The sequence below is a fragment of the Mesocricetus auratus genome, unplaced genomic scaffold (assembly GCF_017639785.1).
Source record: "Mesocricetus auratus isolate SY011 unplaced genomic scaffold, BCM_Maur_2.0 Super-Scaffold_4256, whole genome shotgun sequence".
Lineage (NCBI taxonomy): Eukaryota > Metazoa > Chordata > Mammalia > Rodentia > Cricetidae > Mesocricetus > Mesocricetus auratus.
Genome location: NW_024429182.1, coordinates 117,249,168 through 117,276,403, shown reverse-complemented (window position 1 = coordinate 117,276,403; position 27,236 = coordinate 117,249,168). Strand labels below are relative to the sequence as shown.

General features: G+C 52.7%; 2 protein-coding genes across 4 annotated transcripts in view; one reads left to right on the top strand and one right to left on the bottom strand.

Moving 5' to 3' along the window:
- Positions 1 to 7,559, top strand: part of Ticrr (TOPBP1 interacting checkpoint and replication regulator) — a 42,437-nt gene extending 34,878 nt beyond the window's left edge. Inside the window, exons 19-22 of the mRNA XM_040729861.1 lie at positions 920 to 1,077; positions 3,076 to 5,149; positions 5,269 to 5,394; positions 5,991 to 7,559. Coding sequence (XP_040585795.1) covers positions 920 to 1,077; positions 3,076 to 5,149; positions 5,269 to 5,394; positions 5,991 to 6,100 — 2,468 coding nt within the window. The 3' untranslated portion in view covers positions 6,101 to 7,559. The remainder of the gene's footprint in view (positions 1 to 919; positions 1,078 to 3,075; positions 5,150 to 5,268; positions 5,395 to 5,990) is intronic.
- On the bottom strand, positions 7,360 to 25,120 carry Kif7 (kinesin family member 7). 3 transcript variants are annotated; one of them, XM_040729868.1, is made up of 19 exons: positions 24,987 to 25,120; positions 23,290 to 23,641; positions 20,769 to 20,969; positions 20,048 to 20,441; positions 19,403 to 19,913; positions 18,719 to 18,835; positions 17,976 to 18,194; positions 17,150 to 17,310; positions 16,625 to 16,740; positions 16,350 to 16,502; positions 14,025 to 14,227; positions 11,906 to 12,103; positions 11,614 to 11,739; positions 11,264 to 11,440; positions 10,194 to 10,409; positions 9,409 to 9,615; positions 8,789 to 8,987; positions 8,537 to 8,683; positions 7,360 to 8,323 (listed from the first exon to the last, which is right to left on the bottom strand). In XM_040729868.1, exons 2-19 carry the CDS (start codon positions 23,615 to 23,617, stop codon positions 7,956 to 7,958), a joined length of 4,041 nt encoding a protein of 1,346 aa, XP_040585802.1. In that variant the 5' UTR covers positions 23,618 to 23,641; positions 24,987 to 25,120; the 3' UTR covers positions 7,360 to 7,955. The 3 variants fall into 3 exon arrangements, with proteins under 3 accessions (XP_040585802.1, XP_021087307.2, XP_040585809.1); XM_021231648.2 differs by having other exon boundaries at positions 16,350 to 16,499; XM_040729875.1 differs by having other exon boundaries at positions 17,150 to 17,307.
- Between the last annotated feature and the right edge of the window lie 2,116 nt (positions 25,121 to 27,236).

The following is a 27,236-nucleotide window of genomic DNA, read 5'->3' as shown; positions in this document are numbered from 1 at the left end:
TACAGCGGGTCATCCACTCATCCACTCCCACACACAACTGCCCAGGTAGAGGGTAGGTAGTATCAGTTTGTCTGTTCTTTATTCTTTTATCCATGTTTAGCTTGGCTAATAGATATGGATATGTTTTTATATTTATACTGAAACAACAATGTATTTATACTTAAATAACTTCTTTCAGTTGCTTGTATTTCCTAAAATAAGGTTAAAATTCAGGAGGCTAGGGCCTACAGAGGTGGCTTAGTAGTTAAGAACACTGACTGCTCTTATGAAAGACTGGGGGTTCCCAGTACCCACAACTGTCTGTAACTCTAGTTCCAGAGGATCCAGTGTGCTCTCTGGCTGCCTCAGGCACTGCATACACATGGTGCATAGACTTTTTTTTAAAGATTTATTTATTATATATACAGTGTTCTGCCAGAAGAGGGCACCAGATTGACTTGTAGATGGTTGTGAGCCACCGTGTGGTTGCTGGGAATTGAACTCAGGACCTCTGGATGAGCAGTCAGTGCTCTTAACCTCTGAGCCACTTCTCCAGCCCAGTGCATAGACTTATATAGAGGAAAAACCTATACACTTAATAAAATAAAAATAAGTAAAATCTTTTTTTTTTAATCTAGTAAGGCAGCAATCATTGCAGTTGTGTACATCATCAGTTGGGATTTTCCACCTTAACTGGTCTCAAGAACATTGTCTTTCTTGTTTTAATAATGTTGAGAGCACTGGACATAGTGAAGCACACCTTTAATCCCAGCACTGGCAAGGCAGAGGCAGGAGGATCTCTGCAAGGTTGAGACCAGCCTGGTTTATGTAGTGAGTTCCAGGACAGCCAGTGCTACATAGAGAGACCCTGTCTCTACCAAAGAAACATATTGGGAGGGCAATTCTTGAGAAAGAATTAAATGTTGTTTTTGACTTGCAGACCAAAGAGAACATTTTCCAGTCCAAAGTAATCAGTCTCCTAAAACACTTCTTTTTGGGGCACTATCTGAGATACCTGGCTCCCCCAAAAAGGGCTCGGCCCGAATTAGGAAGTCCTCAAGAAGCATGTTGGATTCTGAGATGTCTACCGCTTACCAGGTATAAACTTACTCTAATGTTTAAAATGGTGCAGTCTTGGGGAACATAGAGACATGGCTGAAGAAGCAGGTGTCCAGCAGGAAAAAGAAAACTGGGAATCTGTAGAGAATAGAAGATGTGGGTGGGGTGTGGTGGCTTTATTCTCAGCACTCGGGAGGCAGACACAGGCAGGTCTCTGAGTTTGAGGCCAGTCTGGTCTACAGAGTGAGTTTCAGGACAATAAGGACTATGTAAAGAAACCTGTCTCAAAAAAAACCCAAAAAGGTCTGGACGGCAGGGTTAAGCTGCATGAATAGTTGCTAGGAACAGGGTTTAAGGCAGCAGGCTTGGCTGAGGTCATGGCTGCGAGGAGATAGCGGTGCTGTTGACTGCTCCTTTGGCTCTGTCTGCCATGTGTTTGGTCATGGCAGAGGCTTTCCTGGTTTCTACCTTCTTGCATCCAGTCCCATTCGACTGGCATTGCTCTTCATGACTTAGGACGAAGCCACTGAGTGAAGTGCTGCCTGTCTTGGTACAGACGTTTGTGCCCTTACCTCCTCCATCCCTCCTCACCCATGCTCTCTTCAGATCTGCACGGACATTTTATTAGCCAGCCTCCATTTCAATCAAACTGGCCTTTCTGAAAGATCCATCTGCTAAAGCAAAGTTCCCTAAGTTTTCCTAAAGCAGAACTTTTGTGTTCTGAAATCATCATCATTTTTTTTTTTTAATCATTGAAACTGCTCCATTGTTAGAGGATGCCACAGAGCTACATGACCATGCCAATCTCCCCAGGCAATCTGCCGTGTTCTCATGGGTCTGCCATGTCCATATGCTGGCCTGAGCCCTCCCGGCTTGATGCTGTTGCTACTCAGACTATAACTAAAAGGCTACTGGTTTCCATGTTTCTGCTTTTGTTTTGTATTGTTTTCTGTAAATCAGGTTCCCTGTGCCCCACTTTTCTAGTCTCTGCCTTCCCTTGTAGAGTCCATTCTTATTTTCTGTGTGTGTGTGTGTGTGTGTGTGTGTGATGTAAAGTATATGTCATAGTGTATTTGTGAAGGTCAGAGAATAGCTCTGTGGATTTGGTTCTTGTGTGTGTGTGTGTGTGTGTGTGTGTGTGTGTGTGTGTGTGTGTGTGTGTGTGTGTGTGATGTAAAGTGTATGTCATAGTGTATTTGTAAAGGTCAGAGAGTAGCTCTGTGGATTCGGTTCTTTGTTCCTACCCCTATGAGGGACCCAAGGATCAAACTTAAGTTGCCAGGCTTGTGTGGAAGCACCTTTACCTCAGCCATCCTATTGGCCCAGGCATCCATTCTCCAATACCTGATTGGTAAGTCATTCTTGCCTGTCCCCCAGCTAGGTTACACAGCCTCTTCTGTGCTTTCTACATGTCCCTGTCAACTCACTCAACATGAAAGCCAGCTGGCCTGGGCTTCCCTTGAGACAGTCAGTCGTGCTATAGAAAGATGGACATTTGACTGCCTCATCTTGTAGAATTTTTAGCTACATTGCTAACAAAAAGGAAGGAAATTTTTGGTTTGCGAGTGGCTTTTCTGAGATGTCGTTGTTGCTGTGCCTATGTATACCCTATTGCCCCTTGTCACCTCCTTGATTCTAGTAAAAGTGTACCAGTAAAATCAGAGTAATGTTTGGGATAGGAAAACAGGTCACTTTTTTTTTATTAATTTATTTTTTATATTCCAATCCCAGTTCCCCCTCCCTCCTCTCCTCCCAACCCCCCCCCCCCACCTCTCACCTGCTCCTCAGAGAGGGTAAGGCCTGCCATATGAAGTCTGCTGAGTCTATCCCATCATCTAGTTGAGGCAGGACCAAGGCCCCTCTCCACCCCTCACACCCCTGTGTCTAGGCTGGGCTCTCCATATAGAATGTGCTCACTAAGTCAGTTTGTGCATTAGAGTTAGATCTTGGGCCCACTGCCAGTGGCCTCATATATTGTCCCAGTCACACCGTTATTATAATAGTCAATCTCTGAAATAAACATTTTTTTCTTTTCAGACTCCCAAAAAGAGTAACCAAAAATCTCCAAGCTTTCCTAAGACTACACCAAGAAGGTTCCCTCGTATGGCACAGACTTCACTGTGCACTCCGGAAAAACAAAACTCCCCTACAGAAATAACTCCAGCTGAGGGGGCCATTTCTGAGGCATCCTCCTCACATGGTTACAGTTCACCATTGGCATCAAAGGTCACTCCCCACAAGAGAGCCTCCATAGCAGAAGAGACCTCTCCTCTTCTCACAGAGCTGCCCAGCACACCCATGGGGCCAGACGTCCAACTACCTCGACGCTTGTCAGACTGCGCATGGCCACACTCAGTGAATTCCAGTCCAGAAAGCCCTTATTGTCCCGCATCCCCACCTCCCTTGACTGCCACGTCCCAGAGTCAGTGTCTAAGTCCCGGAAGATACTTCAGAACACCTCCACGTACAGCCCTTGCTGGCACACCTGAGCATCAGAAGCCCCGACAACTCCCTCTGCCCAGGACCTCTCAGGCACAGGAACCTACACAGGAACTACAGGAGAAAGCTGTCAAAATCCCCAAGCAACCAACAGACCCCGTTACTTCTTCCCAACCTCTTTCTCCTAAGGAACACTTTACTTCTGGGTGTGATGGTTCCCAGCATCAGCTTAGGAAATCTTCGTCAGCCTCCCCTCCTCCTGGAGAACTAAGTTGGAAAGCTCACCCGACATCATCCAGCACAGCAATCCCTGTTCCCTCAACTCCTCCCAGAACCCCACGGAGAATGATCTCCTGCCCCATCCCTCCTTCTCCGCCATCTAAGCTTAGGAGACTATGGAGAAAAACCTCTAGTCCTCAGGACTTCCCAGAGTGCCAGCCTGGACCCTCTGCTGCTCCAGTGCTTGAGGCAGCTGCCATCACAGGCTCCAGAGGACAGCAATCTCCATCTTGTGAAGGACAGAGCACTGGCTTCAGAAATGACTGGCAGGTATCCTCTCCTGTGCTCATTGCAAGTGACACAGAGCACCTTCCTCTGGTTGGTGAAGCCCAACTTCATAGCCTTGAGAGCCATGAGGTAAAAAGTGCCATCTTGCCAGAAGGGGAGGCGCCCAAGACCACCATTGCTGATGAACCTCCCTCTGTGTCTGGCCCTGGGATTCTTCCACCTGTCCCTTCCTCTGTGTGCAGCTCCCCCGAGCTGCTGCCCTACACCTGCATGGCAGACAGGCAGAGCAAGGCTGCTGCTCAGCAGGGGAGCCCACAAGCTTCACAGGCCACTGGCAGCCCGCAGACCTATGAGGTTGAGCTGGAGGTGCAAGCTGCTGGCGTCCCCAAGCTCCAAATTAAAAAGATAGACCCTGGAGCTCTTCCGGAAGCTGAGGCCCTTGGAGAGGACAGCCCTCTGGGAGAGGAGGGCGCCCTCCCTGCTCTCAGCATGCCTAAGGCCAGTAAGTCCTCCAGTAGAGCTGAGCACACCTATCTGTCACCCCCTTGCCTCCACCCCTCCCACAGCACGCCTGGCAAGAGTGGGGGGCAAACCTTCATCTGTCAGTCTTGTACCCCCTCCCGTGGCCCACCCAGTACCCCCTCTCCATTTCAAGCAGATGTTGGGGTTTCTTGGACACCATCCCCCAAGCAAAGTGGGAAGACCACTCCTGAAATTATCAAAGACTGGCCCCGAAGGAAGCGGGCGGTGGACTGCAGTGCTGGGCCCTTTGCTGGAAGAGGCGAGGCCAATGCAGACTTCCCTGGGGCTCCATCAGTGGCTGAGCCTGAGCCTGAGCCTGAGGGAAAGGAGCAGAGCCTTGAGCATCTCCTCCCTAAGGTTCTTGTTCTGGAGGATTTTGAACTAGAGGGGGTGTGTCAATTGCCAGACCAGACACCTCCCAAAGACAGTATGTCTAAGGCCGAGGAAGCCTTCTCCTGGGGACAGTTTGGACTAGGCTCCCGGAAGAGGTGCCTGTCTGCCAAGGAAGAAGATGAATACGATGCCAAAAGGGTCTGTGATTCCCTGAGCGAAGATCCCCAAGCTAGCAAGCATGGAGAGTGGTCTCCACATTGGAGGACGCCACCACTCCGCTCTGTAGGGGAAGACGAGGTGTTTGTTTCTGGTGAGTTTCATTTTTAAACCTACATGTGGTATGTTTTCCTGTGGGCAGAGTGGGAGGTTTGGAGCTGTGGGTGGCCTGGAGTCTTGTGGGCCTGCACTTACCTTGTGGCATCTCCTCAGGCTCCACCCCACCCTCTGGCTGCATGGTACGGAGCTGCCTCTCTGCCAGTGGTCTGCAGGCCCTGACACAGTCTCCATTGCTGTTCCAGGGAAGAACGCCATCCTCTCACAGCAGGGACACCAGAGGTAACCTGCCTGTTAAAGGTCCCTGGTGCTCACCAGGGCTGGGCTCCCCTGTGAGGGGTTTGCAGGTCTCTCTTGCATGCAGAGTGTGGGAAGATAGTTTTGACCCTGCAGTGTCTGTCATGTGCCCTTCTCAGAGAGGCTTTGTGGGAACTTCGGGCATCTGAAGAGAAACCTCTGTAAAATCCTACCAAACTAACTCAGAGGCTGGGACTGCCGGTTTGTAGTCTTGGGCTTGGGCAGCACAATCGACAGTGATGAGAGCCAGTCACTTTCTCACAGCAGGTTCATGTGCACATTTCATCAGACCCTAGCTTCCCCGTCTTCCAGCCCTTAAACAGAAGCACAGGTTAGAAACATCTGCAGTAAGGGACTCGGGTGGCTCTCTTCTCACAAAATATTTCAGCCATGCAAAGTAACATAAACCTTTCTAATCCAATCTAAAAGAAAGCCTTATGTGTGAACACACTGCATTTCCAGTGGCTTGTCACTGCCACACATACCCCTTATAACAAGTGTAGGTGATACTCTTGTGAGACCCTCTGTGGTTACAGCATGCTGTCTCTTATCCAGGCTTCACTGTCTCTGCTTTTCCCTAGATGAGGAGGTGGATGTGTTCCCCTCCACTACCGAGGAGTCTCCTTTCAGCCAAGCCTTCTCCCGGAGACGGGCTTTCAGAACCTACACGAGGAAGAAGCTCATTAGCTAGCCCTGGCAGAACTGAGCTGGAGGATTCAGTGAGGAACACTGTGAGCCTGGCCAGATCTCTTGCGTTCCTGGAGTGGCACTTGACAGTGGCTTTCTCTGGATGTGGAAATGATGCCAAGCTCAAACCACCAATCCCAGCAATGTGCCCAGAACAGGAATGGCCAGAACTTAATGGAACTGAGAAAGTTCACAAGCAGCCTGTGGACTTAAAGACCTTGGGGACTTCGAAGAGTGTGGCTCTATGCCTATAGTCCCAGCACTTTGGAGGTGGGGGCGGAAGGCTCAGAAGATTCTGACTGCATAGCAAGTACAAGGACAGCCTGGGCTATATGAGACCCTGTCTCAAGAACACAGCAGACATCAAGGGCCTTTTCCCAGTCACTGTTGGGCGTAACCACTGGAATGCCTCACGGTCTTCAGATCTCTCTCATGGACTTCATCGGGGGCAGGCCCTGGCCCTTTGGGAAAGATTACGAATCTGGTGGGCAGCAGGGTAGCTGGTACTCTAACTCAAGCAGCCTGGGAGTCTAGACAGCAAGCAGCCTGGAAGTCTAGGCAGCTAGCAAGGATCCCATTCCAGTGTCTCCATACCATGACCTCGGTGAATCAGAGGATCAGTGCCACAGTGGGAAATGGAGGAAAACCCTTAACACAGTCCCTTGAGGTGCTTGCCATAAGGTTGGAGTTCTCTGACACAAGCGGTACGTCATAAACAGACCCGTATGTGAAAGACTACAGCAAGAAGCTAGATAACAGTAAAGTCACCCTGGCGATTTAGCCTTCAGTATTTTTGCCCAGGAGTGACTGTGACCATGCTCCAGAGTGATCATATTGCAGGGTCTGCCCTGAGAGGGTCAGCCCTTCTGTGGCTCATTCTTCCCATTGTCAGATTCCAAGTAAAAACTCCCATTTCTCCTTTCAGAGATGTTCACCTTGTGTGCTTGAGGTAAACAACTACAAATGAAGAGAAGGCCAACCTGGAGTGCCCGCCTGGGCTCAGTTCCCACACTGAGTAAAGAAGAGGCTTCAGGTTGGCTCAGGCTTTCAGAAGTCAAAGTTCTCGACTATTTGTCCCTAACTTGTGTCCTGTGCACTGGCAGTGAGGCAACCAAGAAGTAGAGAGGAGGGGCAGGACTCCAATATCCTTCAGGGATGGCCTCCAGTAACCTAACTTCCACTGGACTCCAACTCCCATAGGGTCCTCAGCTCAGGACCAGCCTTCAGGAGTCCTTTGGGACACATTTAAGATGTAAACCATAATGAGATTGTTTCTGTTTATTATTAAATGATATTTTACATTTTTCTAGAAATGCTAATAACTTTCCTATTTCTCTCACCTACATAAGACCACTGAAGCCTTAACCCTCTTGCCACTGACCATTTTGTGACAAGCCTTGGATGATCTCCAGATTTGCCTCACAAATAAAAGGTTGCTGTCAGATACTACAGCTTAAAGCAAAGGTGTAGTAGGAATTTCCTTTTTTTTTTTTTTTTTTAAAGACTGCTACGGGTGAGCCGGGCGTTGGTGGCGCACGCCTTTAATCCCAGCACTCGGGAGGCAGAGGCAGGCGGATCTCTGTGAGTTCCAGGACAGCCTCCAAAACAATACAGAGAAACCCTGTCTCGACAAACCAAAAAGAAAAAAAGACTGCTACGGGTGTTATGCACAAGGTTCTGGGGTTGATCCCCAGTACCACAGTAGAGAAACGTCCAGTTCTTTTGGGCTGTGCCCAAATTTGCTGACTCCCATTAGTGTAAAGATAAGATTGGATTTACAGTGTGAAGAAAGGGCTGTCCTTCCCAGACAGCCTCTCCTCTCAGCAGGACTGGAATCGGAGGCAGGCCCTGACCAAGGCCTACAAGGGGTTTTTCCTGACATCAATCATCCATGAGCTGGTTCTTCGGGGTTCCCACCGGGGCTTAGGCAAAGATCCAAAGTTCCAGGAGAGGCCCACTTCACCCACAGGCGGCACCCGCCCTCCTGAAGGTTCAGTTGTTTCCCGGGCCCTCAGCTCCTCAGAGGAGCTCTGCTCACTGCACAAGCTCGAGCGTTTCCATGTGAGGGGTAGTGGGGCATGGACCAAGTCCCGAGTCTCATCCCAGGCTCGGGGTGCCCCCTCCAGAAGGGAGGGCTGCCAGAGAGCTTCAGGGGCTGCTGGGTGGAGCCCATCGTCATTTCCAAGGCCTTGTCTGTTTTCCTGGCAGAGGCTTCTCCGCTCACCACCTGTCACAACAGCATCTTTGTCAGACATGGAAGTAGACAAAAGCCCCCACACCCAGCTTCCCAGTGCCCCTAAAAAAGCAACTTGAAATGAGCTGATAGAAGCTCACGAGACAGCTGGGTGCGGTGGCACAGGCCTGCAGGCCCGTTAGCTATGTAGGAGTTTGAGGTTTGGCTTCCCGGTGGGGCACACTCAGACTGGGTGCTAGTGTTTACCCCGGCTCTGGCCTGCTGTATTTCCTGCACTGAGCTTCTGTTTCAGCTCCTGGTTTATCCACATGTGTCGGCCCAGTTCCTTCTCCAGAGCTTGAATCCGGGCTTCATATTGCCTCTTGCTGTCTGCTAAGCCCTCGCCAAGGTGGTCTGGCATGGAAAGGCAGAATTGATTAGTGAGGGGCTGTGGGCAGGGCACCCTGGCCCTGAGGCAGCCAGAGTTATGGGTAGCGCACCAGCATCCCCAGGCCTCACCTCGACCCTGCTGGAGGAGCAGCTGTACGCTCTGCTCGTGTTCTTTCTGCTGCAAGGTTAGCTGGCGGTCCATCTCCAGGCGCTGCCGCTCCAGCGCCACCTCCAGCCAATACACCAGCCGCTGCTGCTCCTCCAGCTGCATCTCCAGCTCCGAGAAGGCAATCTGTTGCTGGTGTTGCTCCTCTCGGAGTGTCACCACCTGTCCCAAGACCAGCCAGGCTCAGCTACCACACCAGTACTTTCCCCAAGTAATCCTCAACCAGTTGGTAAACGTGGTCACAAGGAAATCACCAGGTCTTTCCTGCCTATTACACAGCACCCTAGGACAGTGAACTCCCAGCAATCAGAGCTGGTTCTCCAGGTGGAACGTACCACAGACCTTTCCCCCACCACACAGTACTGAGCTGCTAGACATGGAACTGCAACTGCACCCAGACCAGGATTTGTCAACCAAAGAATAGGCATTAGGGCTGTCTATTATGCAACAGACTGAAGAGTAAAGGTGACCTGACCCTGTCCCCTCATCTGGGAGGAAGGGACAAACTTCTTGGAGTTGCCAGCAGAACCTCTTGCAACAAGCTGGAGGAAGCAGTCCTAAGGGGTTTGTGTTGGTAACACACCTTGTCAAAATACTTGCACAGCAGGGCTCTGGTCTCTGAGGAGGAGAGGTAGCTGAGCTTGGCCATGAGATTCATCTCACACTGGGACAGCAAGGAGGCCGAAGCCCGTAGCACCCGCTGGCGGCATGTGATAGCCTCATTCTTGTACTCAATGGCAGCATCCAGGGCCTCAATGGCTTCGTCCAGCTGGAACAGTGTCCTCTCCTCCTGTGGGAACAGGTGCATTCATGGAGGAGGAGTATCAGACTTCCTGAACAAGAGTCCTGGGCAGACACAACAGCCAACGCACAGACACAACTGAGCCTTCCGTGTCCCCCTGACCTAGGAGTGCCCCTCACTGCAGCAGCAGCGGGGACACTGCCTGACATGGCATTACAGATGCAGTGCTGTGAGGCTGTGTTCTCAAGTGCATACCCCCTTTCAGGATGAGCTTGGGGCGCTCCAGAGAGCTAAGCCGGGACTACCTAAGACCCCAGACAACCAGGGGTAAGCTTATGCAGTGCAGGCTTCCTCTGTTCAAAGGAAGAAGGCTGCGTTACAGCACAGATATCTAGTTCCACTGAATAGGAGCTGGGAAGTCCATAGGGTCTCACATCCATCAGGTGGGCCCAAGGGACATCTCTCTACCTTTCGAGGCTTAACACACATGAGGGCACTTGTGTCCTAAAGCAGCAAGGCCAGCACTAACAGCCAGGGCAGGGGACAGAGGGTGGCGGAAGGCCGGGTGAACAGGAATGGATCAGAGCTGGAGCATAGGGACAGCTGGTGGCCACCGATGGCCGTACCTCAGGTGACAGCAGGCTTCCTTGCCTCAGCTTGCTGTCAATCTCCAGGCGTTGCTTCAGCAGGGAGTCTTTCTCCTGGCGCAGGGTGTCTATCTCCCCACGGATCTGCTGCTGGTTCTGGGCGCTGCCCTGCCGCAGCTGCCCACTCTTCTCAGATAGCTCCTTCTCCAAATGTTCTAGACGGCTGGACACGCGCACGATGTCCTCATTTAGGGCCTGAGGCAGCACCGCCAATGGTCAGAGAAGGAACAGGCGCTGGCCTCACATAGGACACAGAAAGGGTCCAGCTGGCTCAGTGGGTGTTAAGGAGGATGTGGGTCTTTCCCTGGCCTACCTGTAACCCAGATGTTGGCTCTGGGATCAGGGCCCTTTAAGGGGCCAGAACATCTGTGAAGGAGATGGCCCAGAGGAGGGCTGTGCAAGCAGAGAGAAAAGGCTCTAAGGTCAAGAAGCTGGGGAGTGTGCGCTATGAGAAACTGGCCCTTCCTGGATGCTCAAGTGGAAGGAAGCAAGGGTGCCTGTGTCCAAGGGATATCGTAGATCACCTAAGGGCCTCTCAGGTCGCTTGTGTTTCATGAGGACAGTGAAGGGAACCCTGGTCTGAGTGTCTACCACCCTCCAGGAATCTGGCTTTGATCCAAGCACCCACATTAGAACAGTCGTAGGTTTGGGTGTGACATAGTCCCACTAAATTCTCTTGGCCACATTCTGATCCCATCTGACAGAAAAATGAGGTGGCTCAGCAGCTGGGCTTCCTATTAAAGAGGAGGTAACCATGCCAGCTGCAGACAGACTCACAGCCTGTCTCCCCCAAAGCTGGGATCTAGTAGGCCACACCACTTACTACACCTGTTCCTCATTTTGCCCCTGTGGCTCCCAAAGTGGTGTTTGCAAAATGTGAAGTGGACTTTGGGGTGGATACCAATGTCCCATACATTAGTTCCTGTGACATAAACAGCCTAAACCAAAGCTTCCCCTGTCTTACCTGGCAAGAACATCAGAGAACCTCACCTACCTGCACACTGCCCTGCAGGGCCTCACCTGGCCAGGAAGCTTGTGGCGGGGCTCACCTGGCTGGACCTCAGGCGCTTGCTCTCAAGCCCGGTCTTCTCCTGTATCAGGGCCTCCTTCTTGGCCAGGATGACCTCCCGCTTGTGCAGCTCCTGGCCTAACTCCTCAAGCGCCCGCCGCTGCTGCAGCACCTTCTCCATCTCCTGGTCCAGCCACTTCTTCTGCTCCTCAATCTTCTGAGGGGTGGTGGGGGAGACAGGCGTCTCGGTACCTGCCTCTAGCTACAGCCATTGCCAGAGGTCCCACAGAGAGAGCAGCCGGTCCCACAGCAAATCCCCCGTGGACCCTGGCGATGAACCGGGGCACCCAGCTCCAGTCTCACGGGGACGTAAGCCCAGCCCAGCCAAACCTGCTGCTGCTCCAGGCTGACCACTGAGCCATTGCTGCCACTGCGCCTTTTCCTCTGGAAGGCTGCAATCTCCTCCGTCTTGATCTTCAGGATCTTCTGCTGTTGCTCATGTTTCAACTCCAGTTCCTGAAGGGGGAGCACAGTGCAGAGGAGGCCATGGCGTGTGCCATAGCCTCGGGTTTCCTATAAGCTCAAAGGACGAACCACTCTGAGAGCCCTCACTAACCTAAGACCATGTGGCTGTGAGTAGCGGGAATAACAGAGCCCCCCCCCCGGCCGGCCAGGGCCTGACCTTGACGCGATGCTGCCGCTTGTTCATCTCTGTCTCCAGGCGCCGCTTCTGCTCCGTTTCCTCCCTGAGCCGCCTCTGCAGCTGCCCCTGCTGCCGCCGCATGAGCTGCACATTTCTCTCCAGCTCCTGCAGCCGTGTCTCACTCTGAGCCGACAGGGACACCAGCCGCTCTGTCGCCTGCTTCTTCTCCTTCAGGACCTGGGACCCACATAGCAGTCACTGGGCTTATCAAGGGTGGGCAGGACCGACAGGTGGTGACCAGAAGGACACAAGGGAAGGGGAAGGTGGGTGGGTGGTAGACTCATGACCAGAGTACTAGAGACAGCAGCTACGGCAACTCTTACTATTCTTTGGGTGAATTATGCTACATACTCTGCACGTAGTAACTGGTCTAACAAAGCTGTGAGAAAGTCTGCCTACTGGACTGGCAAAATGATTCAGAGGGTGAAATTGCAGCCCAATGACTGATTTGAGTTTGAGCCCTGGGATCCGCATAGTGGAAGGAGAGAACCAACACCCAAAAGGTGTCCTCTGAACTACACACACACACACTCTCTCTCTCTCTCTCTCTCTCTCTCTCTCTCTCTCTCTCTCTCTCTCTCTCTCTCTAAATAAGAAATTGTAATGAAAAACGTAATATGCCTATTATCCCCACTTTACAGATTAGGAAACAGGCTCCAAGTGGTTGGGAAAGTTGATCAAGAACCCACAGCTAGGGGCTGGAGAGTTGACTCAGTGGTTAAGAGCACAGGGCTGGGTTCCCAGCATCTGCTCACAGCCATCAATAACTCTAGTTCCAGAGAATCTAATGCACTCTTCTGGCTTCCATGGGTACAAGCACACATGCACTGCACAGATATTCATTCAGGCAAAACACTCAGACACATAAAAATAAGTAAGTCTTAGAAAAAATAAAAAAGGCCAGGCATAGTTGCGCACACCTTTAATCCCAGCACTTGGGAGGCAGAGGCAGGAGAAACTCTGTAAGTTGGAGGCCAGGCTGATCTACAGAGTGAGTTCCAGGACAGGTGGGGCAACACAGAGAAACCCAACCTCAAACAAATAGAACCAGGTTTTTTAAGCAGCCGGGTTCCAGAGCCCATATCCTCACCCATTCTACAGATCATCTGTTGGCCTGGGAATGAGAAAGGAAGAAAGGAGGGAGGAGAGTAGAAAGGCGGGGAGGGGGGCGGCTGGGACCATCTGAAGATGATAAGAACTGGGGTGGACAGGTGGGGGGCAGCTGGGACCATCTGAAGATGATAAGAGCTGGGGTGGACAGGTGGGGGGCGGCTGGGACCATCTGAAGATGATAAGAGCTGGGGTGGACAGGTGGGGGGGGCTGGACTGTCTTCCCCACACTCTCAATGTGACTGCATTTAGACATGGGTGGCCTTTAATGAAGCCAGTAGTGTAAGTGAAGGCCTGAAGGTGACCCTAAGCTAGTATACAGGCATCCTATGAGAGGGAGAGGCACAGGAAAGGCAGACAGCCATCTACAAGCCTCAGGACAGGACAGGCCTGGGAAGCCTTGAGCCTGGATATCCAGCCTCCAGTGAGAGGCCGAAGCACAGCGGCCTCCCAGCTGCGGACTCCGGCTCTAGCAGCTCAAGCAAATGCGTGTGGACCGCATGAGCTGCCCAAGGGGCTGGAGGACGGGCATCTGATAGAAGGCTAAACCAGGCCTTGGGACGGTGCGCAGTGTGGACACTTATCTATTATACTCAAGGCCTTGGGTTTCCTTCCCAGAAAAGGCAAGCAAGCTAAATCAACGAGAGTCAGGGGGACCCCTGCACTGACAAATGGAAACACGGGGGGATGGAAGTTAGGTGAACACCAAGCGGGGATGGGGATGCAGGCATGCGTGGCGGAGGGAGCGCCGTGAGCGGAAGGACATTTTCCTTACATGTCTGCCGTTCCGCGGTCAGCAGGCAGCGCCACCTCTGCATTCCTGTTGTACTGAAAGCTACACTGATTCCAGCTTACCTAAGACACCAGCCTGGAAGCCAGGAGGAGTGACTGCCCCTAGCTAGGGCGGAACCGGAGCTTCTGAGCACATACAGATTCCAGGCGCACAATCCTGTTCCCAGAGACCCCGCTGGGGAACCCCAACACTGACCTGCACCTGGCTTTGCGCTGCGGCCACTCTCTTGCGGAATTCCTGAAGCCTGGACCGCTCGCTGGCATCCTGGGGCTCCCTGCCCTCCAGTTCACGAAGCTGCCTCTGCCCTTCGCACAACTCTGCCCGCACACGCTCGGCCTCCTGCTCCAGCTCCCGGATGCGCTGGCTGTGCTGTCGGTTCAGGGCTTGGGCCGCCTTCCCTGGAAGGACGTGGGTCCAAAGTGGCACAGGCAGACCCCTTCCCAGAGTTTTGATCCCCAGGCTGGAGCACTACATGGGGTTCTTCAAGCCCTCACACCATCATCATTTCTTTATTTAACCCATTCACTCAGTCGCCCCTCACCGCACCCTGCTTCCAGTCCTGGCGGGCCAGAACTCATGAATGGACTGTCTAGCCTTGACCTCAGAGATCTGCCTGCTTCTGCCTCCTGAGTGCTGGGATTAAATACATACACCACCACTCCCAGCCCGCTACTCACTTTTTAATGAGTTTTACCCAGAGGAGCGACCCGCATTGGCACATTTTATCATTACCTAGCACATGACAAAAATCAATACATACCATGAACCTGCATATGTCTCTAGCTTCAACTGCAAGAAATATGAAGGGCAGAGGGAAAACAGCACTGCGGGGAGTGAGCAGACAGACCCTGGCAGGATGACTCAAGAGCTGAGAGGAGAGAGACCCCAAAAGCCTTTGAAGCCACCGAGCATGCACAGGGCCCAGGGATGGGAGGCTGACTCAGGCTAAACAACACTGTTGGGTCTCCACGGAACAGTGCCCAGGCTCTGGGTACTAACACTGTTGGGTCTCCACGGAACAGTGCCCAGGCTCTGAGTGCTAACACTGTTGGGTCTCCACGGACAGTGCCCAGGCTCTGGGTGCTAACACTGTTGGGTCTCCACAGAACAGTGCCAAGGCTCTGGGTGCTAACATGTGGAGGAGAGCCGGCAGTCTCACCAGTACATGCCTGTAATCCCAGCACTTAGCAAGTGGAGACAGGATCAAGAGTTCAAGGCCAGTGTTGGCCACACAGCACCTTTAAGGTCAGACTAGGCTACATGAAGCCGTCTCAAAACAAACAAAATCAGGAAACGACAAGGGCACAACATGGTGGTTAGACAGGAAAATGGCGTTGGTGGCGCACGCCTTTAATCCCAGCACTCGGGAGGCAGAGGCAGGCGGATCTCTGTGAGTTCAAGGCCAGCATGGTCTACAGAGCTAGTTCCAGGACAGCCTCCAAGGCAATCCAGAGAAACAAAACCAAAAAAAAAAAAAAAACAAAAAACCAAAAAAAAAAAAGAAAAAGAAAAGAAATAAAAAAAGAAAACAAAAAGACACGGTAGCTGGGATTTGCTTCCAAGTCTAACAGCAAAGAAATGGGCGCAGAGGTCAAATGGGAGCTCTCAGTGACTGCTAATTCTGGATAATGACCTCTGTACTGTTCTTTCTTCTTGACCATCTATTTAAAAGTTTGAAAAGTGAATTTATAGCTGGGCAGTAATGGCGCATGCCTTTAGTCCAAGTACTCGGGAGGCAGAGGCAGGCAGATCTCTGTGAGTTCAAGGCTAGCCAGAAAAACCCTGTCTTGAAAAAGAAAAAAGAAAAATGAATTTATAATGAATTTACAACTGTTAAAGACATTCAGAGCCAGGCAGTAATGGGATATGCCTTTAATAAAGAAGTCTACCACCAAGCCTAATAACCTAAGTTTGATCCCCAGGCCTCATGTTAGAAGGAGAAAACTGACTCATGTAAGTTACCTCTGACCTCCACAAGTACAATCTCTCTCCCTCTCTCTCTCTCTCTCTCTCTCTCTCTCTCTCTCTCTCTCTCTCTCTCTCTCTCTCTCTCTCACACACACACACACACACACACACACACACACACACACGTGGGGATTGTTCCCAGTTCCTCCCCTCATCACTAGTATCAGATGTGGCACAATCTGGGGACAGTGGGTTCTCATTTATACCGTATGAGCAGGACCAAGAGTTACTGGTCCCAGCACCTTCAGCAAGTAAATGAGCTCTGTTTACTGAGGCTATTCCAAAGCACGCCAGTAGGATGAACTCATTCACTTTCACAACCATCCTACCATATAGGTACAAGCATCATTCCCTCCAGACAAGAGAAAACAGAGAGGTTATAATGCAAGGCCACACAGCTAGAAGAGGCTGAGCTAGGTCTCAGATCTAGGCCCTGGGACCTGTGCTGCTAAACGGGATACTGCTGTACCGCTCCAAAGCAGAATAGGAAGAATGTCAGTGAGTGAGTGGGAGCCCATTCCGAGGAGGAGCCCACCCGATGCCACCACTCACCTGTGCGGACCAGCTCACCAATGAGCTCCTCCTTCATCCGGATATTGATGGCCAGTTCCCTGATCTTCTGCTGGGCCTGGGCCAGTCGCCACTCAGAGGCCATGGCAGCAGAGGCCTGGCGGGTCTGAACTGGGACCTTGCTGCCGCCAACTGCTATGAAATGCAGACGTTAGGGTAGCACCCTGACTGAGTGGAGGAGGCGGAGGGGTGGAGTGGAGGGGCTCCCTGGGTGAGTAGACACGGAAGAGGAGCCCTCTGCTCTCCGCCTAGCTCACCTTGTGGTGCTGGGGTGGCAGCAGCTGACTCCTCTAGGCCGATCTCTGGGCCCTTCCTGTCAGGTGGGCTCCCTGGACGGACCCCTGCCCTCTGGCTCCAGTTGCTGATCCCATTTCTGGAAGGCAGAAGCAGAAGTTGGTACCATTCCCCAGTCCCTGACCCAGCCTAGCTACCTCTTAGGCCTGGAGGGAAGAGAGTCCTCTGGACCCGCCAACCCATAGGATAAGGACGGGGTAGAAGCCAGAAGCCAGGGGCAGAGCTTATAAGATGCCAAGAAGCTGCAGGTACCAAGGATCACCTTGGACACTGAGCAGCAGGGAGACCTGGGCATTTCCTATCCCAGGGACCCCAGTGAAACCTCAATCAGAGGTCCCAGTCCCCAAGGGCAGGTGAGCATGAGAAGCGCCTTCCTTCTGTCACGTGAGAGACCATCACAGTACTGCTAGGAGAATGACCTTGAGTCTCCCACAGCCTGGAGCAGCCCTGAGCTGATCCTGGAAGTCCACACATCGGGTCTTCCTCACCTGCGAAGGTGTAAGGTCCGCCTGGGCGACTCCTCCTCCTCCTCTTCCTCCTCTTCCTCCTCTTCCTCCTCTTCCTCCTCTGAGGTAGTGGAAGAGCTACTTCCCAACTTGTCCAGTTGGGCCAGCACCCCCGCCTTGACCCCCGTGCCGTTTGTCACCTGCTAGGGGAGAATTAGGGGCTCGGGATGACAATATTTGCAGGGCATCCTCCGAGCCATTTCCCTCCCAAGGCGCAACTTCCTCCACCCTCAGGATCTGTCAAGGGACACACTGGGAAGTACTCTCGCCCACAAGGAAGGCTGCAATGATCCCCTGGCATCTGGCTCTCCTCGGGTGACAACCTGCTCTTTCTAGTAGGCAGCTCATAGGAATCTAAGTCCTTTCTCGCCACTGCCAGAATGGCAGACGCCCACCCAACCTAAGCCCTCCGCAGCTGCAGAGCTGAGAAGACCTGGAGCTCTGAAGCAGCACAGGGCTCAGCTTCGTCTAAGAAACCCGAGCTGCAGAGCCTACAGGCAGTGGACCAAGCCTTGGGGAGACAGAGCAGAGTGTGTGGAAGAGTGAGCCTGCTGAGAGCCCCATCCTCAGGTGTACAAACATGCCACCTTGTCACTGCCAACATCCTCACTCCAAGCAATCTCCAGCTGCCTCAAGATGCTCACGGACCCTGGTCACTTCTGAGAGGCCCCACAGTCTCCCACATTCTGACCCTTTGGGGACACTTGAAAAAGGAATTTCATAACTCATAACGGGTCCCGCGGAGATATGAACAGGGGACACATGCCCCAGTGTCCTGGCCCTGCTCCAAGCCTTGCCACCTCCTCACCTGCTCGAAGCTAACTTCTTCTCCAGGAAGACAAGTGGGGGGCACCATGGCCAGCATGTGAGTGTGGACACCTCCCAGGGGGGCTGTGTGAGGCCGTGGCACAAAGGACCCGGGAGGCAAGCCCTGCAGGAGCCCCGGCGCTCCCCAGCCAGGCCGTGCCAGCTCTAGGCGAAGCCGAAGCTCCACCATCTCTTCCTGCTGCTCTCGCAGGCGGTCACTCTGCAAGACACAGTCCAGCACTGATGGGGACACAGATGCCAAGGACAGGGGTGTTTGCTGACCAGCATAAGTACAAGGAACTGAGAAGTGAGTCGGAGCATCTCATCTGGGATGAAAGAGAAGTTTGAGTGCCTCTGTCTGAATAACACGCACCACACTGGTTCTGACTCAAGCTGCCATCCTATCCTACCCAACGCTCATCACATTCCCACCTCGCCTAAATGCCACACCCTGCCCCCAACACCAGAGAGCCCATGCTGACCTGGTCATCAGACCCCCAGGCCATCTCGCTGCCCTCAAAGGCAACTCCAACCACTCGTGCAAGGCTGGGATGCCTGGCATGGCTGTCAGTGCTCTCTGCCTTCACCCATGCTTCTGTTAAAGCAGGGCACCCCACACCTCTACACATCCCTTCACTGGCTGCCCTTGTCCGAGTTCTCCATCCAAACAAACGCCCTTCCATTCTGGTAGACTCTCCCCCCTCCTCCAGAGAGCCGTCCTGATGTGCAGAACGGGCATCCTACCTGCAGCTTGTACTGCTCCATGGCATCCTCCAAAGCTGCCAGGAAGTCTCGATTCTCCTCCTCCAGCCGCGCCACCTGGCTCTGCAGGCTCATCAGCTGCTGGGCCCCCTCATCTCCCTGGGGGGCAAGTAAAAAAGCTTTAGGGATGGGGCCTGGCAAGGCGCCAGGTCACCCCAACTCTTCCTCTACTCACCCAGCTCACCCAGCCCTGTTCTCTACTTTGTTCCAAGATCCGTCTTGCAATGGGTGCCCCTGGTCCCATTTAGCCTCTGGTTCTTTCTGCAAGCCGATTGGACCATTCCCCGCCATCACTAATAATGCTTTACATTTTACTTATTATTAAAATTACTTTAGTATTGAGTTAGGGTGTTACTATGTATCCCAGGCTAGCCTGGAACTATGATCATCATGTTTCCTCCTTCACGGGGTTAGAATGAAAGATGTGGTCACTATTCTCACAGGTCTCGTTTTTATTAATGTTACATTATTAAGAACACCTCGGTCTTTACCAGTGTGCTTGGCACCTTTTACACCTTCCAATCTTATAATATCCTTAACAGATCCGGAGGCTAAATGAAGTTAAGGAAGTGACTTAATCACCAGAAATGACAATGATCCCTGAATATACTAACAAACATAACTCCTCTTCCCTCGATCCCTACCCCAGGCCCACCCCAAAGCCACCTTTCTCCCGCTGCTCCCCTGGTCCTCGACTGGAGCGCTCTCGATGCCGCTGTCAGGCCCGGAGGCGGAGCTCAGGGCGCTGCGCTCGCCCTCCACTGCGCACAGCCAGTCCCGCACCTTGCGCGCAGCGCCGCCAGGCAGCCCCGGCTCTGCCTGCAGCTCTCGCAGGAAGCTGTAGGCGGCGCTGGCGCGGGCCCGGCAGCGCGCGCACTCGGCTCCCAGGCCGGCAGCCGCCACCGTGGAGCCCACAGCGGGGCCGGGCGCGCGCCGGCCGCGGTGGATGATGCGCGTCTCCGAGCGGTGTCGCGGCGGCCCGCGCGCGCCCGCCGCCTGATCTTCGGGGGCGCGCTCGGCCTCGGGCCGCCAGTTGACCGTGGCGCGATTGCGGATGTTCTGAGCGCGGCTGGCGTAGTTGAGGGTGTTGAGAGTTTCGTCGAAGTCGGAGGAGGAGGGGCTGACGCAGGCGATCATCACGGTCTTGGCGTTCCCTCCCAGGGAGTCTTTGAGGATCCTGCCGGCCAGAGGACGAGCGTCAGCGGCTTAGCTCTGGTGAATACGCACCTGGGACGGCGGGCCAGCTGACAAGGACGCCCTTCCAGAAGGGCTCCGTGACCCCGACGAGCACAGAGGGCCGGGACGGCTCACCGGGTGATCTTGGAGTCGCGGTAGGGGATGTGGGTGCCGCGGCGCTGAGGGTCCCCGAGGGCGCTGATGACATTGCCCAGCGCCAGCAGGGTGCTGTTAATCTGGATGCTCTCCTTGAGCCGTTCGCCGGTGCTGCCGGTCTTGAGAACTCTCTCGGAGCCTGCCAGGTCCACGAAGTGGAATTTGGAGACCAGCAGGTGGCCGGCGGCCGGCCGAGGCAAGCGGCTGGGGGCCCGTCCCCGCTGCTCTAGGGTCACGGTGAAGACCGCGTGTGAGCGGCTGGAGAGCCGGTTGAAGTGTGTGGCGCCTGTGTGCCGCGCAGCGTTGCCCATCTCCAGGAGGCTCAGCACCTCATCCAGGCCTTCCACGTCCACCTCTTTCACCCCACACAGCACTGTGGACACAGAAGACTGTGAGCGGCTCCCCTGCCGACAGCCACAAGACAAGCTAAACAGGCCGGGGCTCCTACCTGTTCTTCCACACCCAGAAGCACCCACTCGTGCCCGGGGTCTCAGCCTGCCCACATTTACCTTGATGCTTCTCACTCTGGACACAGAAGCATATACTCAGCCCACTGGAGTCGGGAAACAGACCGTTCCAGGGCCTGGACGTTTTTTCCCTTGGCGGGGTGTCTCTCCCACACCGGCAAGCCACCCCACCCTCAGACTTTCCTTGCCACAGGCCTCACTCCCAGTCACCAAAGGGTCCCAAGATTCCTCACCAACATTCCCCCGGTCGTCTTCCCGAAGCTGGATGTCCCGGCTGGCAGTGCCCACCTCTAGCAGGTCTCGGAACTCTTCCTTGTACACTTCCAGGTAGGACACGTGCACCAAGCAGTCCAGCAGGTCATTCTCATCAATGAGCTTGAAGGCCTCAGCCATGGCTCTTGGGATGATGCCCTGCTCATCTTCATGCAGGGAGGCTAGGGAGAAGCAGAGTCTCCTGCTGCAATGCCCCAGCCAAACCTGGCCCGTCAAGTGCCCAAACCCCACCATCAGCTTGAGAATGGGGCTGTGGCATGGAGGAGACAAGCACATTCCCAACAGATAATCAGATACCCTGGGCTTGACTACTCCCTGGGACAGGTAAGTCACTACCATGGCCATGCACAGCTAACTAAAGGGCCTCTTCATTGCTTCAAGGAAGTAGAGTGTTCATCCTAAGATCCCATAGGAAGTTTGCTTAAATAGATTCACAGCAGAATGCCAAGAAGTTACTAAATAAAAAGGAGATTGAAAGACTAGGGGCGTAGCTTAGTGGTAGGACACTTGCCAAACATGTGAGACCCCAAGTTCAATACACAGCAACACACACACACACACATGCACGCGCACACACGCACGCACACGACTGAAGAATATTTAACAGTAAGTGTTCATCATATACATGTTCATCATATCTTTATCACTATCTCCAATTCAAAGCAGATGGTTCCACATATTAGGTCAGGAACTAAAATAATATTTTATGGTCAGAAAATTCAGATGTTGCTGAGTGTAGTACTGCATAAACCATGAACATTTATCATTAAATATTATTCATTTGAGTGTGTGTGTGTGTGTATGTGTGTATGAGGTGTTGAAGATCAAAGTCATGACCTCAAATCTGACAGCAACTCTACCAGTGAGCTACACACAACCTCAGCCCTACGTCACATTATTAAGAAAATGAAACAGGATAGAAAAGAGTGAGTACGCCGAGCGGTGGTGGCGCACGCCTTTAATCCCAGCACTCGGGAGGCAGAGGCAGGCGGATCTCTGTGAGTTCGAGGCTAGCTACAGAATGAGTTCCAGGACAGGCTCCAAAACAATACAGAGAAACCCTGTCTCGAAAAAAAAAAAAAAAAAAAAGAGAGTGAGTATAAAATAATGTCATGTTTAGCTGGGCATTGTGGTACACACCTTTGATCCCAATACTTAGGGGGAAGGGACAAGGGGATCCCTGAGCTTGAGGCCAGCCTGGTCCAGGGCAGCCAGGACCATACAGAGAAACCCTGTCTCAAATGACGAAAAGAAACAGAAAAAAATCACGTTTAAAATATAATCATTTTCACAGAGAAACTGGAATGCTCAGAGAGGCAATTATCAAACATGCTATTTTGTGCATGTGTTTTTCTGCATTTTATTAGTTTTCCATAATAAACAATTACACCATTGTAATTGCTATGGTCTGTTTGTCTTCCCAAAACTCATGTGTTAAACCTCACCCCTACTGTAAAAGTATTAGGAAACAGAGTGACTAACACATTGAGTTGGAGCCCTCATGAATTAAATGAGTATAAAAAAAAGTATGAGAAACTGGAAAGATTGCTGAGGGGCTAAAGGCCACCTGCTTTCATAGAAGACCAGGGTTTGGTTTCCAGCACTACATGGTGGCTCACAACCAGGGGATCTGATGCCCTGTTCTGGCTTCTAAAGACACCAAGCATACATGTAGTGCACATACATACATACAGGCAAAACACCCATACACATAAAAAGAAATCTTCTTACAGTTTATTTTTATTTTATGTGCATTGTTATTTTGCCTATACATATGCCTGTGTGAAGACGTCAGATCTTGGAGTTACAGAAAATTTCTGATTCCCATGTGGGTGCTGGGAATTGAACCCAGGTCCTCTGGAAGAGCAATCAGTGCTCTTAACCACTGAGCCATCTCTCCTGTCCCATAAAAAGAAGTCTTAAAAAAAAAAAAAGGCTTGAGCCAGGTATGGTAGCACATGCCTATAATTTCATAGCATTGGGAAATTGAGGCAGAAATTGAAAATTTTGAGGCTTGCCTAGACTATGTAGTGAATTCTAGACCAGCCTCAGACACATCAAGACCCTGCCACAAAAGACAAGGGAAAATGGTTCTTGTTACTCAAAAGGGGCAATTCCGTCCATTGGAATTGGCCCGAAGAGTCTCCCCTAGATGCAGAGGCTCTAATCTCAACTGCTCTGACTGGAATACAGATTCCTGAGACATGTTACCTTTCCTGGCCTCCCTCTGCTATGGTTCCAAACCCCATCTTGTCTCATCTTGAGAAAGTCTTCACTCACGCTTCCCCACCCTTCCTGCCTTTCTCGTGGGGGGGGGGGGGCTGGCACGCTGGTCCCACTATAGAGTGCTGATGTCTGTCTAGGAAATCTAACTCCCTCCTCTGTGCCTCATCTTGGGGGCTGGGGGAGACAGGGACAGAAATCCAGGAAGACCCTGAGGCCCCTCAAAGTGGTCGAAGGGGTACAACACGTGTCACTCACCCACACTGGCCTCCCCCATGGTATACGTCTTCCCGGAGCCAGTCTGACCATAGGCAAAGACGGTGGCGTTGAAGCCCTCAAAGAAGGCCTCGAGGAGGGGCTGGACACAAGCCTGGTACACAGCCTCTTGCCCGGTGTCCTCTCCCAGCACCACATGGAAGCCAAAGTGGCGGTCACGCCCCAGGGTGACGCGACCACGCTCGGGCTCCACCTGCAGGCAACTCTGGTGGCCATGCAACAGCTCTTTGGGCAGCAGTGGGCGAACTCGGAGGGCCACCCTCACTGGGGCTTCCTCCGCTCCAGACAGCCGCTGGGCCTCCAGCCCCATGTTGAAAGAGGGCAGCTCTTAGACCTGCAGAGAAGAGGAAAGGCTCTTGCCGTCAGGACCAGACCACACAGCTGCAACCCTTGAGTAGATTGTGGGAGGGGAGTTCAAAGTTAAGAGCATCTGCCTAGCCTGGTACCCAACTGCCTAGTTACCTAGTAACTTCTCTTGACATACTCCACTTGGGGGGGACCCCACCACTTGATACTCCAGGGTCTAGTGCTCCAGTCGATCTCATTTAGAATGACACACAGGGGCATCACATCAGGGAACTCCGTCCCTCAATACCAAAAGGCCTCACATAGTCTCTGCCATTGCCCATCACTGAAACTGATGCCTGGACATTTCCTCAAAGAAGCCAACATCCTTCAAGATCAAGTTTCCATGCCTAAGTTCTGCCAATTCCATCTCCTAAATACTTCTCAAGACTATCAGCTACTCCTCATCCTGTTGCCAAAGCCAGCTTTGCTACCGACATCCCGAAGGGATGGCTTCTCCTTCTGAGTCTCAGTCCCCCTGCCTCTCCAACCCCACAGCCTGGGGCGTCTCAAAACTGTGGTTATGACACTCTCCTCTTTACACCCCACCTCCAACAATAAAGGAGGCTTAGAACAGACTTCCCCATCTCCGGACACCAAGCCTTCCCTCACCTCTCAGGCCAGCCACCTCTGTGTTACCAAAGCGCCTTGATCCACCCACGCTTGGGCTGGGCCCACTTTCTGCGCAGGGCCAGGGAAACTGCTCCCCTCCGTGCCCATCACCACCATAGACAGCTCTTTGTGCTGCCCGCATCAGACACTGACCACACAGATGCAACAGCCAGATTCACCTTCCAGATGGAAGGCAGGAACCCTCTTTGTTTTGCACTCCATCACCAGCACCCAGCGTAGGGTACAACACTACCCAGTAATCCGTGATGACCCTCCGACCCCCAACCTCCTTCCTCAGTCCCCGGTACCCCACACTGCACCTTGTTGTCTTTGGTGATTACTGTTTAGCCTCTCCACATGCATAACCGCTCATTCATTCGGTCCGCGTTAGGTACCGGTACACAGAGGTACACTGCCTGGCGGCACTCCAAACCCCAGGTAGATTCTGGAGCTTAGTCCTGGCTTCTCCATCCCCACAACCAATGCCACCAGCCTCAAAGGCGTCCTGACAACTCCGCCCGCGCGATCCGCCGCTGGGAACAGGCCCTCCCGGAAAGTTTGCAAAAGTGATTACAAACACGGACCCTCGAAGGCAGCAGCTCCTGGCCAGGCCCGCACAGTAATGAGCTCGGGACAGGCTGGGAAGCACGGATGGGGCTCTGCTCAGGCCCCTCTCCGCTGCGCCCCGCCTCGCCCTCCACCCACTCCTGACCCACACCCACCTGCCTGGGTGCGAGCGCTGTCCTGGGACCTACGGTCGAGCTCGGCGCCCCGGCGCGGCGCGCTCCGATGCCGTCATCGGGACCCCCGCCCCCCAAACATCCCTCCCTTCACCCTCAACTCCGCCTGCCCTGGCGCTCGGGGGCGGAGGCGCGAGCCGGGCGCCTCCAAGTCCGCCCGCAGACAGGGCGGGGCGGCCTCCGCGGGGAGGGGCGGGCCTATGCCAGAGGGGGCGGGCCGGGGAAGCAGCCACATTCCGCTCCCAGTGTTAAGCCGTCCTTCTTCTTAAAAACAAAACTACAGCAAAAGCCCACCTTCCTTCAATTCTAAAACTAACTTTGTCACATTTTAGGATTTCCGTCAAGGGACAGTCATGCAGAGAGGTGACACAGGTGTGGCCATCTCGGTGACCTCGGAGGGATTGTTCCCACTGGAAACACCGTGCGTTATTGGATTTTCAATCCAAACCAGGATGGGTGCGCATGCCTGCAATCCCAGCACTCTACGCGATTCCTAGGGCAGGGGAGTTCAACGCCAGCCTGGGCTACAGAGTGAGATTCTGTCTCAAAACAAACACAAAAGTATAAAATCCGGACACCGGACTGGGGCGAGTAGTAGGGCATTTGCCTAGCCCGAGGGAGGCCTTGGTTTCCCTCCCAAATACCACAAACACCCACCACCATCCCAGAATACACATTTATCACTTAAAACAACACTAGAGAAAACTCTAATATAGCAGCAAATTTTAATGCAGTACATACACAGAAGATTGCCTGTTACAAAAAGGCAGCATAATTAAAGGCTTCAGAAATTGCCAGCTCTTCCAGATCTGCATGAGAAAACCCTCAGACCCAAACGGAAAAAATACGGCCTGAAATGACCAGAACAAGACCAGGTGGTGTCTCACTGGAAAGAAAAGCTGAGGAGAGAGGAGGGGTCCCCAGAAGGTTGAGTCAGGGGCAGCAGTACCAAGGACTCGCTCCTCCACGGGAGATCTGCTGCCATTACAGACACTAAACACCCAGAGGAAAAGGGCTCACCACGTGGTGTGGAGTGCTCTTGGAACCAAGTGGCCTGTCCTTCACATGGTTAGGTCTGTTCATCCCTGAGCTAATCACTGGCAGGGTGATGCTCTACAGGTCCTCAGGAGATGACAGGGATACTAGAACAGCCACGTTCTAGTCTTTCAAAATAGGTGCAGGGGACCTGCCGGAAGCTGTGGCACTTCCTACAAAACAGTTCAGTGAACTGTAACACGATTGGGAAATGTGGACACCGTGTAGGGTTTCTTTCACATGCCATAGAATTCCACTGCCCGTCCCAAAAATCCTAAACCAGTTGGAGAGCTGAGCAGGAATAACCCAAATGTAGAGCGACCTGCCACGGAGACAACCAAAGAGGTCCATTTAGATACTGAATGAGAGGAAGCCAGATGCTACACCTGCAGATAAACATCACAGAAGGTGATAGAGATTGATGAAACATCACATTTTTCAGAGGAGTTATGATTATAATTATAATAGCAATTATAGTAATTAAGCCATGGGGAAGGTAACACTAACGCTGTTAATGTTACAGTAAAATCGTGGAATTCTGCGGTGTTAAACATCACCGGAACTGTCGATCTGAATTCATGACTTTAAAAAGAAGCGACCTTTTCCTGACCCTTACCAGTGAGCAGGCAATGTTTTCATGTCTACCACCAAAACCCTCATGGAACAATCTAGTATGCCCATCCCAGTGTTCAAACTGTGGTCTTTATCACTGGTTCTAGTTCAAAATAGATGGTTCTACATATTGGGCCAAGAACTGAAAGAATTTTTTTTTTGTGGTCGGAAAATGTAGGTGTTGTTTGGTGCGGTGGTTGGCGTCCGTAATCGCAGAACTGGGGAGATGGGGACGAAAGGATCAGGAGTCTGAGGCCAGCACCAGCTGAATATCAAGTGTGAGGCCAGCGTAGGCTATATGAGACCCAAGAAAGAAAGGGAGGGGCGAGGAGGAGAGGGAAAGAGCAAGTGATGAGGACAAGAACGGGGGGGGGGGGGGGATAAAGAGGAGCGGAGAGAGGGAGGCAGGAAAGGAAAGAGAAAGGAAGGGAGGAAGGAAGGGAGGGAGGTAGGGAGGCAGGGAGGGAGGAAGGGAGGGAGGGAGGGAGGGAGGGAGTGAGGGAGGCAGGGAGGGAGGGAGGGAGGGAGGAAGGGAGGGGGGGAGAGGGAGGCAGAAAAGGAAAGAGGAAGCAAGGAAGGGAGGGA